This window comes from Vidua macroura, chromosome 7 (assembly GCF_024509145.1).
Source record: "Vidua macroura isolate BioBank_ID:100142 chromosome 7, ASM2450914v1, whole genome shotgun sequence".
In the NCBI taxonomy this organism is placed as follows: Eukaryota; Metazoa; Chordata; class Aves; order Passeriformes; family Viduidae; genus Vidua; species Vidua macroura.
Genome location: NC_071577.1, coordinates 35,864,405 through 35,881,321, shown reverse-complemented (window position 1 = coordinate 35,881,321; position 16,917 = coordinate 35,864,405). Strand labels below are relative to the sequence as shown.

Below are 16,917 nucleotides of genomic sequence, written 5' to 3'. Positions count from 1 at the left end.
TGTTGTTTGTAACTTTCTAAAAATTTTCCCTGTTTTTTTAAAGTCTCATTGATGTATTTCTTTGAATTAATTGTAACATTTTACGCAAGTCTCCAGGAATAAGCTCAGTAGAGATAAGTAAAGCATAAGGATTATTTCATAACATGATGAACACTATGGAGCCTGCAGTGACCAGGCAGAGCCATCATTTTTGTTTTAAAAAAATGCTATATTTTCCTTTTAGCAGAAGTAACTGGAACGGGAACTCCTCATTGGTAAGATGGAATGTAGGCATTAGGAAGAGAGGTTAGAGACTTTGAGATTGGAATGGGGCAGGTTTCCTGTTTTTTTTTTTCCCCAACACACACCACTGCCTGGCTCTTTCCAAGGACTCTGGTATTCCTCAGAGGGTCCTGGACTCATGTGTGGCATTTACACATGAAGCACTCTGAACCTGATATTGAGGAGAACATCTGCCTGGATTTATTAATAAGCTTCTAGCTTGCTACTTAACTCTACCCCAGCAGATTTTTATCCTTTCTTCTCTGCCGAGTCTGTACCAGTGCACAATGCAGGTGTTTGAGTTGTTGCTTGGATACAAGAATCAGCTTTTCAGTAATCATTTCCTATCTCTAAATGTGCTCCAGAATTTGGCCAATGTCTGTCAGAATATTTCCTGCTTGCTGTTGATGAGGTATTTCAATATTTAAACTGGTATTTTACACTGTAATCGAAACACCAATTCAAAAACCAGTTTGAGTGCTATTCTGTTCGGAGTTTTTACATTTATTAAAAGTTCATTCCTTCAACCATACACTCAGATATGTGTGCCACTACAGGCTTCAGGTGGAATTACCTCAGATGCGCTGAGTTTATGTAGGAACATTCTGAAGTGTGAGAACAAGAATTGATATTTCCCTCAGTTTGGGAAGGATGTTGAGATGCTCCAGCACATCCAGAGGAGGCAACGAGGCTGGTAAGGGCTTGGAACACAAGCCCTGTGAGGAACCACTGAGGGAGCTGGGGTTTTTTAGCCTGCAGAAAAGGAGACTCAGGGGTGACCTTATCACTCTCTAGAACTCCCTGAAAGGTGGCTGTGCTCAGGTAGGGTCGGTCTCTTTCCCCAGGCAGCACTGACAGAACCAGAGCACACAGTCTCAAGCTGCACCAAGGGAAATACAGGTTGGATATTAGGAAAAAGTTTTTCACAGAAAGAGTGATAAAGGTCTGGAATGGCTGCCCGAGGAGGTGGTGGAGTCACCTTCCCTGGCTGTGTTTAAAAAAGCCTGGATGTGGCACTGGGTGCCAGGGTTTAGTTGAGGTGCTGGGGCTGGGTTGGACTCGATGATCTTGAAGGTCTCTTCCAACCCAGTGATTCTGTGAATTCTGTGAATTCTGTGATGTGTATGTATGTAGGGGCAGTATTGCATTCTGGGTGTGTCAAGCAGATAAAGAGATGTTCTTGTTGGTTGTTTTCCCCAGTTAAAGAGGGAGAGGTGCTGCCCCAGCTGTGCAAGGCAGAGCAGTTCCAGTGCAGCAACAAGCGCTGCATCCAGGAGCGCTGGCGCTGCGACGGCGACGACGACTGCCTGGATGGCAGTGACGAGCACTCGGAGATCTGCTGTACGTAGGCACTCTCCTTTTACCCCACAATCCATGCTTGACTTCAAGGATTGCAAACTAAACCATGCAGCTAAACTAAAGCAATCACCCTGCAGCCATTCCTGCAAATTTTTCATTTCCTTCTTTTCCTACGTGCAGTAATGACAGCCCTTTCAAATCTCGCTGGTGCACTCGTTGCGTAGCACAGTGCCAGAGCAGTCCTCTTTTGGGGTTGGCATTGTCATTCCTGATTCTTTAAATATTGGTGTTTTTTGCTTTGTTTTCCACTATTTCTAACACGGGTCACAGAATAACAGCCGATGGGAGAGAATGGAAAAAGGGAGCCAGGCTCTTCTTGGTAGTGTCACTAGCAGGACAAAAGGTAATGGGCACAAACTGAAAAGCATTAATTTTATCTAAACATCTGAAAGATAACACTTTTTTACTGTCAGACACTGGAATACATTGCCCAAACTGGTTGTGTTGTTTCTGTCTGTGGAAATGCTTGAAACTTCTATGGACATGGTCCTGAAAAACCTGTTCTAGTTGGCCCTGCTCAAGTAGGGGATTACACCAGGCGATTTTAGCAGGTCCCTTCCAACCATGAAAATTTCTGAGATTGTATAATGCATTTCTTAAAAAAACACCAAAAAATCCTCTGGAAAAAAGGAAAAAAAAAAATCAAACAAAACCAAAAAACCCCACAAGTAATCAAACCAACAAAGTGAATAAACTACCTACTCCCCAAAACTCCCCAAGAAAACCAAACCAGCAACAAAACCAAAACACAAATCCCTACACAACTTGGAGTATTAAATTAATGTACGTTGTCTTCAAAATTACCGTTTTACAAGAGATATATATTTTTTAGCTGTAGAGGAGTTCCACTGTTGAAATGAAAAATAATAGAAAATGTACCAATTATGTCCCTGTCATTTCTGGAAGGTTCTTAAGTTGCCTACTTTAAAATTAGTGTCGCAGCACTGAGAATTCTCTTCCTTACTCTGTTTGTCGCAATGCTTTCTATTTCTGTCCTTAGATCATTTCTCTAAACCAAATCTCCTTTACTGAAATGAAAGTACAATGTTTCTCCCAATCAGTTGTAGACATGAACACTCTTCTGCTGTGCAGTATTGTTCTATGTGTCTGAAAATTCTTTTCATAGTCTCTCTTTCTTATCTTTTTGAGACCAAACAACTCTAAACTGTTCTGGGTTTTTGTTAGTTTTTTGTTGTTGTATTTTGTTTTTTTGGTTTGTTTTTTTTTTTTTTTCCTAGTGGATTATGGCAGGTTTTTTGGATTTCATTGTTCTTTTCTGAAGTGATTCTAAGGACTGGATGTCCAAAACTGGATGTGTGTATTTCTGCTGAGGCTTTTGTGAAGCTGCTTAGGCTGAAAGAATGTGTTTGTGAAGGGTGATTGTTTATTCATCCTTGGGTAAATCTTGCCTGCTTCACATGGGCCTGAGTCTGCTGATACAAAGGATCTTGTGATCCTCTGTAATGCCTAGACCTTTTGCCATGTGGCTGTTAAATTGCTACTTTTGGATGTGTTTTGTTTCATTGTGGGGTTTTTTTACAGCATTTATGTATTTTGGTTGCTCCATGTGGTAGTCATTGATGATTTCAGTAATCTTTTTTAAAATATTTTTCTTGTCCTGACTTGTAGTGCTTACTCTCATTTTGTTTTGAAACCAGCATTTCCTGCACTTAAAATAAGGAGCTCAGCTAATAAAGACAGTGAGAAGGAAAATCTTTCAGCAGATTTGACTTGATTGTCTTTTAAATTAGTGTAAGAAAGACCAGTTCATTGATCAAAGCTTGTAATTCTCTGAGGATTTATACAAATATAAATGGAATAATAACCTGGTCTTAAACCTGAATGTGATCTATAGTTTACATGCCAGTGTGATAACATTGATCTCTTCTCAGCAGTTGCCATAGTAACTCCAATAGTTCTTTATGAGTTTGAAATATTTGCAATTATCAGTAGAATACACATTACTAAATATATATGAGCAAAAGCTTAACGACCATTTAAAGCAATATCTATGTCAAGTATTAAAGTCAAATTAAAAAAACAAAATCTTCAACTTGTGATTTTATTACTTGGATGCTCCCAGTTTTGTTCTCCAGTCACATTGCAAACTTTGGAAGTACGAGATTTGGAACACCTTTCTGCTCAGATTATTAATTAATCTCTGCTTCCTGTGCTTCTGCACCCTGCACACAAACCAGGGTTCATGTGTTTTTGATATCATCCTCGCTTTGTGTCATCTTCAATTGCAAGAATAGGCAGAAAGGTCAAAGATAAAAGCTACTGAAATGTCAAGGATAAGCCTGCAAGACATCCTTTCATTTTAGATACCCTTTGTTTCCAGATGTATGTTTAACTTTAAAAAAGAGCCTGTGAATGGCTGAGTAGGTGAAAAATAGCTGGAGATTATTTTTAAGCAGCGTTTGGAACCATGTGCAGTTTACTGTTCTTGTCTAGATTGAGATGAGCAAGACCTGCTTATAATAGATGTTAATAGCATGAAAGAAGGCAGAACATAAACACTTACTACAGTTGTAAGAGCAGGCCAATAGTATTTACATAAATCCTGTGCATTCAGCTTCATTCTTTCCATGAGAATTGGTAGCCAGCAAAAACATGTTTGAGAGATACCTTGCTCACTCCTGAATACCAGATTTTTTTTTGTTAGTTTTACATCGTGTTGCATATTTCACTTTTTGACACCTACAATTTCATGGTGAGTAAACAGCAGATCTATATGTGGCCATTGACAGTAATGTGCCTCATTTTAGAAGCATTTTATGACCTGCCCAAATCCCTGCTCACTGTGGTATCATATTTTGGATCTGCACTTAGCAGCTTGCAGCTGTTCTCTTTGGTGTTTTCCTTTGTTTATATGCACTTTAGTTTGCAAACCTCATCACACTGCCCAAATGTGATTAAGAACATGTTTCTTTAAGGAAACAGCTCTATAAAATGCTGCTATCTTCTATCACCTAATAGAAGAGGATCCCCATATTGGCATCTTTACTAGATACTATTTAATTTATGACTGAAGTGCTGCAGTGTTTGTAATTGACTGGTTTGCTGAACAATCTTTATGTCATGGTAGCTATACATACAGGATAACCACACTAACTGCATCACTAGGGAACAGCATTTAATGGGTTCTTTTCACAGATTTCACAGCTGTTTTTCTCAGGTTATCTTCTTAGGGAAAAAAAAAAACCTCTGTTTTTTTCTCCACAGTCAATCACAGCTGTCCCGATGATCAGTTTAAGTGCCAAAATAATCGTTGCATTCCCAAGAGGTGGCTTTGTGATGGAGCTAATGATTGTGGTAATAACGAAGATGAATCAAATAAAACTTGTGCAGGTAAAAATTTTACTTGGTTGTGCAAACAGGTTCTCTAACTTCAGTTCCATGAACAGTTCAGGACTGATTTGAACTGAACTGAATCAAGCTGGTGCTTATAATCTGATTATTGATGTTTTAAATGAATTCAGATTTTGATGCCACCAAGGCTGGAATGCAAATTATATTTTACTTAATCCATGTGCTTGGCTGTGCTTTCCAATGTTATTCAGCTCTTAATCTCTCCATATGGGTCGACTGCCAAAGCAATGCTCAGGTACAAACTCTGAGGTACAAATCTTTTTTGGCAGTTAGAACATTTTTTATTAACGTGCTGTGATGGGTGCCACGTCACCAGTAAATTTTATTTTATGCTGATTTAGTTTATACATAATTAGTTATTCAGTTTCCACTTGATGCCTTGAACTTTTTTTCATTTCTGAATTATTAACTGGTGAGTGGGTTTTTAAGGAAATAGCAAGATGAGCATTGTTTACTGATTCCACTGTAGTAAATAATGGAATTCCCAAATCTGTCCTTTGCTTGTGTGGAAGTGATGTTTAGTGCTTGCTGTCAGAGTACTCTAAACAAGCATTAAATCTCAAATATGCAACATGCCAGCCATCAATAAGCTGATGAGTGTTTTGAACTGAAGTGCAGTGCAAGACCACACACATTGTGTATTAAACTATTCCCTGTTGCCTTACTGCCTTGATATTCTTTGATATCCAGCTGTTTGCTTGTAGGGTGAGAGTCTAATTTGAGGACCATTTTTTAAATCCTCTGTCAGTTGGCAATGGATCGAATTTTGTATTCTTGTTTTTCCATTTATTCTTGCAGTGGCAAACACAGTTAATGTTAAAAAAATTACTTTGAAATATTTTAAACTTAGATTCCTCTTTTGTGTTTTGGGCTACTTCTCTGAATAAAAAGGAAAATGGTATTTGAAAATAACAAATTAAGAAATATTCTTTCAGCCACTAGGGTTTTTGACATATCAGCCATTTTTTTTTTTAAGGTGTAGAATAACATGGAGATGAACTCTAAAAGCTTAAATTTGGAATCAAAATCTATGTTGCTATCTCTGGCATTGTTATGGGTTCAAATTTTAAATAAAATTATACATAATGACAGTTTTCTATGCTAGCTTTTTAGTGACATTTTACAATTCATCAGCTTTCAAAGTAATTTCTGTAGTTACATATTACATAGCACAAATTCTTTTAGTGATCCTTATTTCTTTAGGAGAAAGACATGCATTGATTCCTTTAATGGATGATTGCAGTCAAGTGTTTGCAAAGGATTCTAAGAACAGTGAGACCAGGCCCATCACACACAGGCTAATTCCCATTTTCCTTTGTAAATACAAAATTCACAAGACCATTGTTCATGGTGTGGAATACAGGTTGTTAATATCCCAAATTGTGGGCATTTTTATGACCTGATCTTTGTTTATTTCAGGCATTAGTGCATATCAATTCTCTTCTTACCACCTGGTTTTGCACAGTTATATCTAGAATTTCATGTTATTTTATGAGGAAGAAACCACTAAGAATTCCACAGAGCGGAGGTAGAACACAGCCCTGCAGATGACCTCAGTTTTCTCTGAAATCAAAGGAGGTGAATGATGTTTAGTCAGAGGAGGGGAAAGGTGCAGCAGGCCAGGAGGTACCCTCCAGCCCTGCAGCTTCTAAAATCAGACACCCACCAAGAGGTCTAATGGATCTAGTCCATTTCCCTTGTATTTTTGGAGTGTTTTGTCTTGACAGCAAGAACTTGTCAGGTTAATCAGTTTTCTTGTGGGAATGGACGGTGTATTCCAACGTCGTGGCTGTGTGACAGGGAGGATGACTGTGGAGATGGAACTGATGAAATGACATCCTGTGGTAAGTGGAATTTTGTTTTGGGGGGGAAAGGAAAAATTCTTCTGTAACATATAAAACATGTAGGGATCTCTTGTCAAATGAAATGATAATACAGTTTCTGAAATGGCAAATAGAATTTGTTTGGTTGATAAATAAACCCAAAGCAAATACAGCATTTTCTATTTAATGAGTTTTTAACTACAATACCAAATATGCAGATCAATCAAGACTTTTTTAATTTACAGCCCATTATCAAATGCTGTCACCCTCAAAAATTGCTCTTTATCTCTGCCACATACCTCTCCACATGGGCCTCCTCAGCATATTCTAGATGTCAATAAAATCAGCTTGTTTCAAGCCTCAACAGAAGTATATTTGATCTTGTATTTTTCAGAAAAAAAAAAAAAATCTTGGTTCTATCATGAGAGTATCAGCAGCTGTGCTGACTGCTGCTTTGCTGAGATACTGCAGAGAGGGGTGTGCTCTCTCTAATCAGCTGCTTCCAAACAATTAAGGATTTTAATAGTCACTTGTTTTGCAGGGCACTGGTAACTGCTGTGAGTCTGAGAGCACAAGGGTCAATGAGCTGTCTGCAGATGCAGAATCACAGAACATGATGTAGAATCACAGGGTGGTTGGGGTTGGAAAGAACCTTAAAGATAATTTTTTTTTCCAACCCCTTGCCATGGGCAGGGGTACTTCCCACCAGGCCAGAGCTCCATCCAAACTGGCATTGAGCACTTGCAGGGATGAGGCAAAAAAATGAAGTCTTCACATGAATAAAAAAATAATAATATTAGTAAGGTAGACTTCTAATGGCCTTGCTTCAGATCAAGTAAGTTCAGTTGTGTACAGAGGTAGGATGAGTGACCAGGGGATTTGTATTTTGCATTCTCTAAAGTTCTAACTCTCAGTTTAATGGCACAGCATTGACTCTCAGTGCTAGAACAGTTTCTCTGCCTCTACCTCATGTTTGCAGGCACATCAGCCACACACAGATGTTACTGGCACCTTTGGAAACCCTTCCTGTGAGCTTTGTTCCGTATCCTCTCAGCTGACCTGGGATATTTCTTCAGATCTTTTAACCAGGATTTATGTCACTGGCTGTTTTTTCTGTGTAGCCAAACTTGTTTCATGTTTTAGCATGTTGTTTTGTTATCCTCCAACACTGGCTGTGCAAATATGGTCAAATATTTCATTTTTCATCCTGCCCCATAATTTGATCACTAATGGGCATGCTAATGGCATTTACTTACGTGTTCTGTTTAGTGGGACATATTTCCTTCTATTAAACTGCTTAAAATTCTTGTATCCATAAGGACACAAGAGAGAAATGAGATTGGTGTTCTGGTTTGAAAACAAAACCAGTGAGAGACTCCAAGTCAGAAATACATTTTATTAGGAAAAGTGAAAAAGAAAACAAAATACATGCAATAATAGAAAAGAAAAACCACTGACAGAGTCAGCATACAACCTGACACCCTTTTTGGTCAGGGTATTGGTAGCAGTCCAAATTGGAATGGCAGCAATCCTCCTGGAAATCCAGCAGAAAAGGCTGAGTCTGGTGTCCCCAAAACCCAGATTATATCCAGGTAGGAATGCTTGGCTCCTCCCTCTGGGTGGAGCATCTCACAATGGAATGTTCTAGTTCTTATCAGTCATGCAGTGACATTCAATAGCCCATTATCTCCCAGAGGGAGAATTGGTTGTGGAAGAGATAAGGAAAAATTGCCCAGTAAACAGAAGATAACTGCCATACAGATGGCAAATGGAACACATCTTGCCTTTCAAGTGGGGACAGGTGTCTACACTGTGGAGAGACCTCACGGGGAGCTCGAGTCACCTTTCCTCATTTCTGTGTCTCCATGGCACTCAGGACAGGGCTGGGTGTGGGTGAGCTGCAGGATGTGCATCTCTGTTCTGTGAAGTGGAAAGGACCATGGGGACAATGAGGGGAAGTGCTGGGTGTCCTCTGGGATGTGAGCAGGAGCTGTGGCTAATGAAGGCTGGGGAAAACTCTGCAGATGCTACAAAACATTCTTGGAAAGGCTGTGCTGGGCTGGGGGGTCGTGAGCTGGCTGCGCCTGGTGGTAGTGAGGGTAATCATAATTCATTTTAATCAGTTTCTGTCCCTTTGTACATGTGAACATAAAGAAAATTAAGTCATGGAGGCATTCATGTATGGAAAAGAGGAAAATTACATTTAATGAATGAGCTAAATTTGTGGAAAAATTGCTTGAAAAAGCAAAATTAAAAGTTGCTTCCAGCTTTGCTTGAAGCACATGGGGCATATATTGTGGCTAAGCACTACTGCAGTTGCACACTCAATTTTTTTTCTTGGAACAGATTTTTTTGTCATTGTAATGACAAAACCCAAAACACCAAAAACCCTTTTCCAACAAACACAAAACAAACAAATAAACAAAACCCAAAACAAACTAAACAAAAAAAGAACTTTCTAGAAGTAACTGACAAAGTGTTGTTTTCAATGGTAGCTTTTTTTTCTTACCCGTTTCACTTTTGAAGCAGGATAATCACCTCTGTTCAATTAAGTTCTTGGTGTTCTCTATGTAATTTTTAAATAAAAATTTATTTTATTTTAAATCTGTTATTAGATTCAGCGGGTTTGGTTTAGTGCTTCATCAGAGTGCGACTCTTTTTGAGCCAAAACATTGTGAGGTTCAGAAAAAACAAAGTTATTTCAGTACTCATGCTAAGAAAGTCTTATATTTATGTGGCATGTTTTAAAAATTTAGAAAACTCTTCAGTATTTCCCAGAGTGTTTAGCAATTTAATAATAAATGCACACGTCTACCTATGTCATTGGATTTAGAAGAAAAGTCTGAAAAAATTCAGACTATATTTAGTTACTCTATTCAGAAGCATATTAGATAATTATAGAAACAAATATGTGTGATCAATACAGATAATACTTTGTGAGTAATAATTTCTCAGATTTCTACTGCTTTACTGGAATGCTGGGAGGAATTGCTTGTGAAGGCTGACATTTTAATTTTGTATTTTATTATGCCAGTGTAGAGTAACTTTATTTCTTGGCTGTTCTTTAGCTTGGTACTTAACCTTCCCATTTTATAGAGCTCCATTTCCTGTCTGTTCCTGGCAGTGCTGTTGCAATTGGAGATCCTCTCTGTAAATAAGCACATAGAAAATAGAGTTTGTATCAGTCACCAAGCTATGGTTAGTCTTAAATATTGGCATAGTGGGAAAACCAGCCTTGGTCTGATGGGATTATAGGACCAGACCATTTATCACAGAAGAATGAATTTCATGTTGATGAAAAGTAGGGTTTAGACAGTATTTACAGCTTGAAGCCATTTTATCTTTTCTTTTTGGTGTCTCACCTTTTTCTCCACTCCAGATTAAATACCTGGAAGGTGCAAATGATTGCTACACACACTTGTGTATTTTATGCATATAGGAAGGTGACAGAATGCTGCTGAAGAGGATGTTATGTTAAATAGTTTTTATTTCTTTTTGAACACTTTCACAGAATTCCCAACATGTGAGCCACTAACTCAGTTTATCTGCAGAAATGGAAGATGCATTAGCAGCAAATGGCTCTGTGATTCAGGCAAGTATCAAGTCCTCTGTACTGAAGTGAATATGAGGGATATCACATAAATATTGCTTTGATGTTCTTTTTTTCTGAGACTCATATTGACTTGTAAGTGGCCAGAGAATAAATAAAGCATTTCAGAATTACTGATATGGCCTAGAAATCAGCAACACTGAAGGTTCAGATAAGGAATGAGGCATTGGGAACCGTAATAGGTACAAATATTGTATTATGTAGAATGAAGCATGATGATTCATTACTAAAAAAGAAAAAGGAAAGCAAAGCTATTGCTTATGGAAGTATTTTCTGTTCTTAGAAAACAACATGATTTTGGTGACCAATATATCTGATTTTTTGTTTTTTATGGACAAGTTCATTTAAATAAATAGCATCCCTGAGGAGTGAAGGCCAGCAAAACTTTACAATGTGTTTAGTTCTTTTGGCTGGAAGAATACATATTTAAATGTTAAAATGAATCTCCTCTCAGAGCTTGTGGTGTGGGAGTGATGTTGCTCCAGTCCTAATAACATTGGGTTGGTCCAAAGCATTTGGTGTTTCTATAATTTTATTTGTCTGACTGGAATTTTTAGCTGTAAGTGGACAAATTCCCAAAATTGTCACAGTGTGCTGATGAATTTCTGTGCATGGAGACCCTTTAGAGTGTACCTAACATATTTATCTCCTTCCTCCCTTGATGAGCACGATCAAATTATGGGAATTGCCTTAAGACTGCTGTAATGACTACAACATTAGAGTAATGAGACACTGCAGTCCATGATTATTTATGTGCTTTTTCCACTTTGCACTCTTGTAAACACATGGAAACAAAGTTTAATAATATTGAAATTTATTAGGTTTTCATTTTGGTTTATATGAAGCTGTTTGTGTCTGTGATTAACTGTCTTAGGTTATCACAGAGAATAAAGTAAACCAACTGTGTTTGAAAGCCTGTATAGTCACACACAGCTAAAGAAATTAAGAAAATCTACAGGCTTTTTATGCTTGCTGCTGTCTCTGATTGAATAACTGAGTAAGGTGTTAGACTATACAAAATTACTGAGTTGAGGGCTGTTGGTAAATAAGATTTAAGTTACTACGTGCATTCGAAATAATTTGATACCTGTGCGCAGAAATCATGCTACTTTATTTAATGGATTTTTTTTTCTCTTGCCTTTTTCAAAGTGATTTTCCCTCCTTACATATTTTGTTCAGAAATTTTATATTTTAAAATATTTTAAAATGTTGTTTGCAGATGATGACTGTGGTGACGGCAGTGACGAGCTGGGCTGTGTTCACTCGTGTTCTGCTGATCAGTTCAGGTGTCAGAATGGCAGATGTATCCCAGGGCACTGGGCATGTGATGGTGACAATGACTGTGGAGATTTCAGTGATGAAACCAAAACAAACTGCAGCAGGGAAGGTTAGATTTTATTTTATTTTATTTCTTCTTCCAAGTTTTTAATATTTATAAACACAGAGAATAATTTGTTTTAAATACCTGACCTTCAGCCAATGCACAAAGAGGAGATGCTTTTAACCTTGGTAAAGGCTGGAATGGGAACTATGTCAAGTGCAATGTGATAATACAGAAGTGTATCATGGAGAGGAATGCATTTAAAAACAGAACAGGTATTACAGAGAGAAAAGTTTTACAGTTTTACTTCAGTGAATTATACTAGATGTGGTGTTTGTCTTATTGCAGAGATGCGTGCTGTCTAGGTTAAGAGACAGTAAGAACCATTCTTTAAGTTATTATTGATATTTTCTGGTTTTTTTCATGCAGTAGAACAGTAATACTCTCATTTTTGTGTGATGCAAGTCTTTGAGTTTGTGGGGTTTTTAAACATAAAAGCATTTTAACAAACTACAGCCCTATTTAAATGCCATACGTTGTATTTATTTGACTGGGGAGAGAAAGGAAGGATGCTTATGGCAAAGGATAAAGAATAATCAGATCAGAATGAGGGAATATCTTTCATATTTTCTTCCTAATGTTTTTTTCTGCAACAAAGTAATTGTACACAGTGTTATTCGTCCCTTTTCATAACTTTATATTTTAAATCTAGTTGGATACCTCATACAAATGCATGAATTATCAGAATGCTGTATTAATTTTATATATTCACAAAAGTAATTTTTATCTATCTCTATCAAAATGATCAGTCTGGAACTGAACAATCCACTTTTACCCCTGTCATTTCCAGTTTAAATTTAAAGCCTTGCTCTAACCTTTTACAATAGAATACAAGAATGCTGATTATGTAAGAAAAAAACCCAACAAAGTAATGTTAAATAAAATAAAATGTATATTTATAAGTAGTGCTATAGGAATTGATTCAAATAATGCTTCTTGGTACAAGCAGGAAAGTATAAGTATGCCATTACTTTAAAGTTCATGTTATTGTTGTTAGTACTTTATTAAATAACAGAAATACAGTTGTAATAGCTTGAGAAAAGAAAAGCAAGAATAAAATTGAAATGGCCATAAGCTAGAAAATGCTTAGAGAATTATGTATGTGATGAATAATTAAAATCTCCCAGTAATTATTGTTTGAAGCAGTCAGCACTGATTCCAGGGCCACACTGAGTGAAGCCCCTTTGCTGTGGAGTTGGGAACAGCTCCAGCTGCTCCTGCAGTGCTGTGGCAGCACAAACCAGGCAGATGTGGGGGCCTTGCTAGAGCACAGCTGGGACCTTTCAGGTTCTGTGCATTAGGAGCTGGACCTTGTTGGGTAAAAAAGGAGAATGAGGAAGGATGAGGGAAAGCAGCTTGAGGATTAAGTACAGGGTTTATGCAACACCAGGGAAATTTCACTGGCCTTGTTCCTTCTCCTTATACCTCCAAACTCCTTCCTGTCTAAAAGATGTGAAAAAAGGAAATAAAAATCAGTATTGTGCATGTGCAGGCGGGGGAGTGAAGGAAGTGAGGAGGATAAGAAAGAGTTTGTCTGAAGCTTGTGTTGGAGTGATGAGTTATAGGATGGAACAGGGCATTTTGAGTGTTATGCTTGGGAACTCTGATTTTGAGTTGGGTTAGGAAGAGGATTCTAAGCCAGTGTAGACTTGGAATGGAAAAAAATTCACACAAACAAATTCTTCAATGTAATTCTTATTTTTCTAAGAAACTCCCTCTCCTGGAAGGTGCAGTGGGAGGGAATTTCAGTGCAGTCCTGACGGGAGCTGCGTTCCCGAGCTGTGGCGCTGCGATGGAGAGAAGGACTGTGAGGATGGCAGTGATGAGAAAGGCTGCAATGGAACTCTGCGGGTGTGTGATGAGAAAACAAAGTTCTCCTGCAAGAGTACAGGTAAATGCATCTTCCTCTCACTTACTCTGTGTGTGTCTGTGTGAGTTTGTGTTGTTTCATCACATATCTACTCTTTAAATTATGCTTAATACTAATGAGGTAGGGTTACCCATTGTATTCCTACCAGGAAAATAATATTGATTTACACATCCTGTTTTCTGATTTACAATATGAAATGGATGAGTTTTGAGATTACTTAAAGCTGAAACCACTCTCTATGATAGTACATCACACCAAATACTTAAATAAAGCATTTAATAGTACTCCAAAGTTCAGGTATTTTCTTTTATTTCCCTTTCCTGGCCCTAGAAATAAGTTGAATGAAATGGTATAAAGTACCTTGAATACTGTGAAGAATTACAACTACAGCACTGGAAATTTGAAGTGCAGTATTGGAAGAAAAATGCATTCTTTGATTGTGTTTAAAATTTTTTTTTTTTTTCTCTAAGTATACTACACTAAATGATGGGATAAGAAGGTGGCAATCATTGCATGAGGATATGCAATGATATAAACAATAATGTTTAGATTGAACTTTTTTAAAGGGAAAGTCCAGTTAAAGAAGAAGTTAATAGATATTAGCACAGTATTAATATTTTTGTGATTTCTATGAAAACTTTGTGTGATATTAGGGTTAAAACAACTTTCACAGCAAGCTAAGATTTCCCAACTACAGCTGCCATAATAACAGGAAATAGCAAGGAGTTAAATTCAGCATAATTGTCTGAATGAGTTTTTTTTTTTCAACAGAGAACTAGAACCCAATTTCAAAGTCCACAATCCTACATACTTCTCTATGTTTGTAGTCAGGTTAAAGGAGGGCACTGTCTCAGTTTACAGGGTCAAAGGAGACTTCTCTGGCAGTCACATAGAAACAAAGCAAAACCAAATATATTCATCAAAAATTTGCTAAATTCAAGGGTATGCAGCTTTGATTTGAAGGAAAATGCAATCATGCTTGTTTGTTGTGTGGAAACACTACTGGAGCAAGCAGTTATGACAGTCATCATCTTCTCTTTTGCAATATTCCTTCCTCCTGAAGGGGCAAAACTGCTGTTCTGGAGGAGGCATGTAGTAATGCACTGTAGCAGAAAACAGCAAAAGAAAATTTTTGTTTAGCTACTTTTCCATTTGTTCCATGTGGTTTGGACAAAGGAGTAATATGAGTTTATGAGAAATAGTTACTGGAATGTTTCAGAAGAAGTGTAATTTTCTCTGTGCATGATTCTAAAGAAATAATGCTGTCTGGCTTGTGCATTTATGGCAGCTGTTCTGGCGAGGAGGCACTGGCTAATTGTCCCCTCAGAGACTGCTGGGTGGTGACATCTGATACAGAATGTGATGGCTCTGTGTGTGTGGAGGGAGCTGAAACAGCCAGTACTTCAGGAGGGAAGGGGCAGCTGGTGAGAAGAGTAATAGTGAGATGGTACTACCCATTTTTTGCTTATTTCTTTTCATTTTATGTCTGTAAATAGTAGCTGCAGGGTCTTTCCTTACTGTGGCTTTGGTCGATGTGTCACAATGCCACAGGCATGAGTGCCAAGCTACAAAACCAGGATTTGCCAGCATTCAGCCAAAAGGGAATTTTCTGCTTACAGGGATGGTGATCTCAAGAACCCATCATACCCAGCTCCTTTTCCAATATTCAGTTAAGGACCTATGCAGAGTGTATTCTGTATTCTAAAACTTACATAGATGGCCTTTTGTCTTTTGCCTTTAGTAGTTAACATTAAATTCCTAACAAGTCATCTGACTCCCTTTAGATATTGAATGGCTTATGGGTCCCTAAAAGCATTATTTGTTGAAAAAACAAATACTTTTCTTCTCTCCTTGCATATCTTCCATTTCTGTTTTATGTTTTTACATCTCTATTATTTTGGTTGGTCTTGCTGGAACTGTCCAGCCTGGGCAGTCCTTGAGCTGCTGTGTCCAAAGTCAGCCAAAATGCTGCAGGGTACTTGAGCTACCAGATTTCAGAATTGCTTTTCTAATTTTTTTTGAAACCATCCCATGTTTTTTTGTAGTGATGTGTGATGGAAAATATACTGGAGGTTGTGTAGCAGTAGGATGTGAGAAGCAGTCATTACCTGATTGGGATTGACTACTCTTGGGCTGCTGCTAGCCAATTATCTTCTGGTTTTAAATTAGATTAGGCTTCTTTTAAAGTAGACTAGATTAATTTAAATTGTACAAAGGTCCAACTTTCTATTTTAAACTCTGATTCTGTCCTCCAAAAATTATTACAGGCATGTACTTCAGCTCAATTTTATGTACCACATAAATTTATGCTTTTTATTCCATCTCCCTACTTTTCAGCTAGTAGTGCTGCACCAAGAGCAGAATCTGTGCAATCTCACTTAAAATGTCATCTAATTACTCTAGTGATCATAATAAAGTACTTCTGTGAAGAAAAATGCAAAAGAGCCTTGAATGCTTCAGTTTAGTAAGCAGTACATCTGAGCTGTAACACTTATTCATCATACTGTTCTTTTTTATTTTTTCAAGTAGCAGTTGATGGTATCCCACCATTTTGGATGCTACTCTGTGGACTATTTTTTTTTATACTTTTTTTTTTTTTTTTTTTTTTTTTTTTCCCTTACATGTAATAATATATTAGAGGGGGAAAAAAGATTTTGAGGAAAGAAGCAGTATTGGTTTGAAATGGAAAATAAGGAATGTACAGAGAGGAAATCAAATCAGTGGGTGCAGATCACAGTGATGCTGGAAGAATATAACAAAAGCAGCACTGGTGCTGTCTGGATGGGGATTGTCAGAGTCCAGATTAGATTTGTGACCAAAGAACCTGGTGCTGAGGAAGTCTGGGAAGGAAAGGTTTTCTAGAAACATGATGAGGAAATTGGTAGCATTTTTATTCTTAGTTCATGGCCACATTGTTTTCTGTGGTATCAGCTCTCTTGTTCTTCCTTAGGCCTGGGTTTTTTGGCTTTTTTTTTCCTCCTATCTCATCTAGGAGTCATTTATAAACATCTGTTTTGTACTAAAATCTTTAAATTGAGAAATGGCCACATTTTTGAAGCAATGTGATTCAGTCTAAGTCCCATGGGTATTCTACAGGACAAGTGAGATCACTAACCATCACAACATTTTGTAAAATGTGTCAGGTTGGAACATTCTGTAATGTTGATGGGATCAAGATTGAGTCCATGCTGTAGTTTAGGAAGGTGTTACATTACAGCTTTAGGTAGTAAGAATTAGCTGT

At 37.6% G+C, this 16,917-nt stretch overlaps 1 protein-coding gene across 1 annotated transcript in view; it reads left to right on the top strand.

Annotated features, from left to right (window-relative positions):
- Nucleotides 1-16,917, top strand: part of LRP1B (LDL receptor related protein 1B) — a 634,437-nt gene that overhangs the window by 424,066 nt on the left and 193,454 nt on the right. The window contains exons 16-21 of the mRNA XM_053982292.1: nt 1,462-1,602; nt 4,846-4,971; nt 6,720-6,836; nt 10,327-10,407; nt 11,645-11,812; nt 13,515-13,697. Of these exons, the coding sequence (XP_053838267.1) occupies nt 1,462-1,602; nt 4,846-4,971; nt 6,720-6,836; nt 10,327-10,407; nt 11,645-11,812; nt 13,515-13,697 (816 nt within the window). The remainder of the gene's footprint in view (nt 1-1,461; nt 1,603-4,845; nt 4,972-6,719; nt 6,837-10,326; nt 10,408-11,644; nt 11,813-13,514; nt 13,698-16,917) is intronic.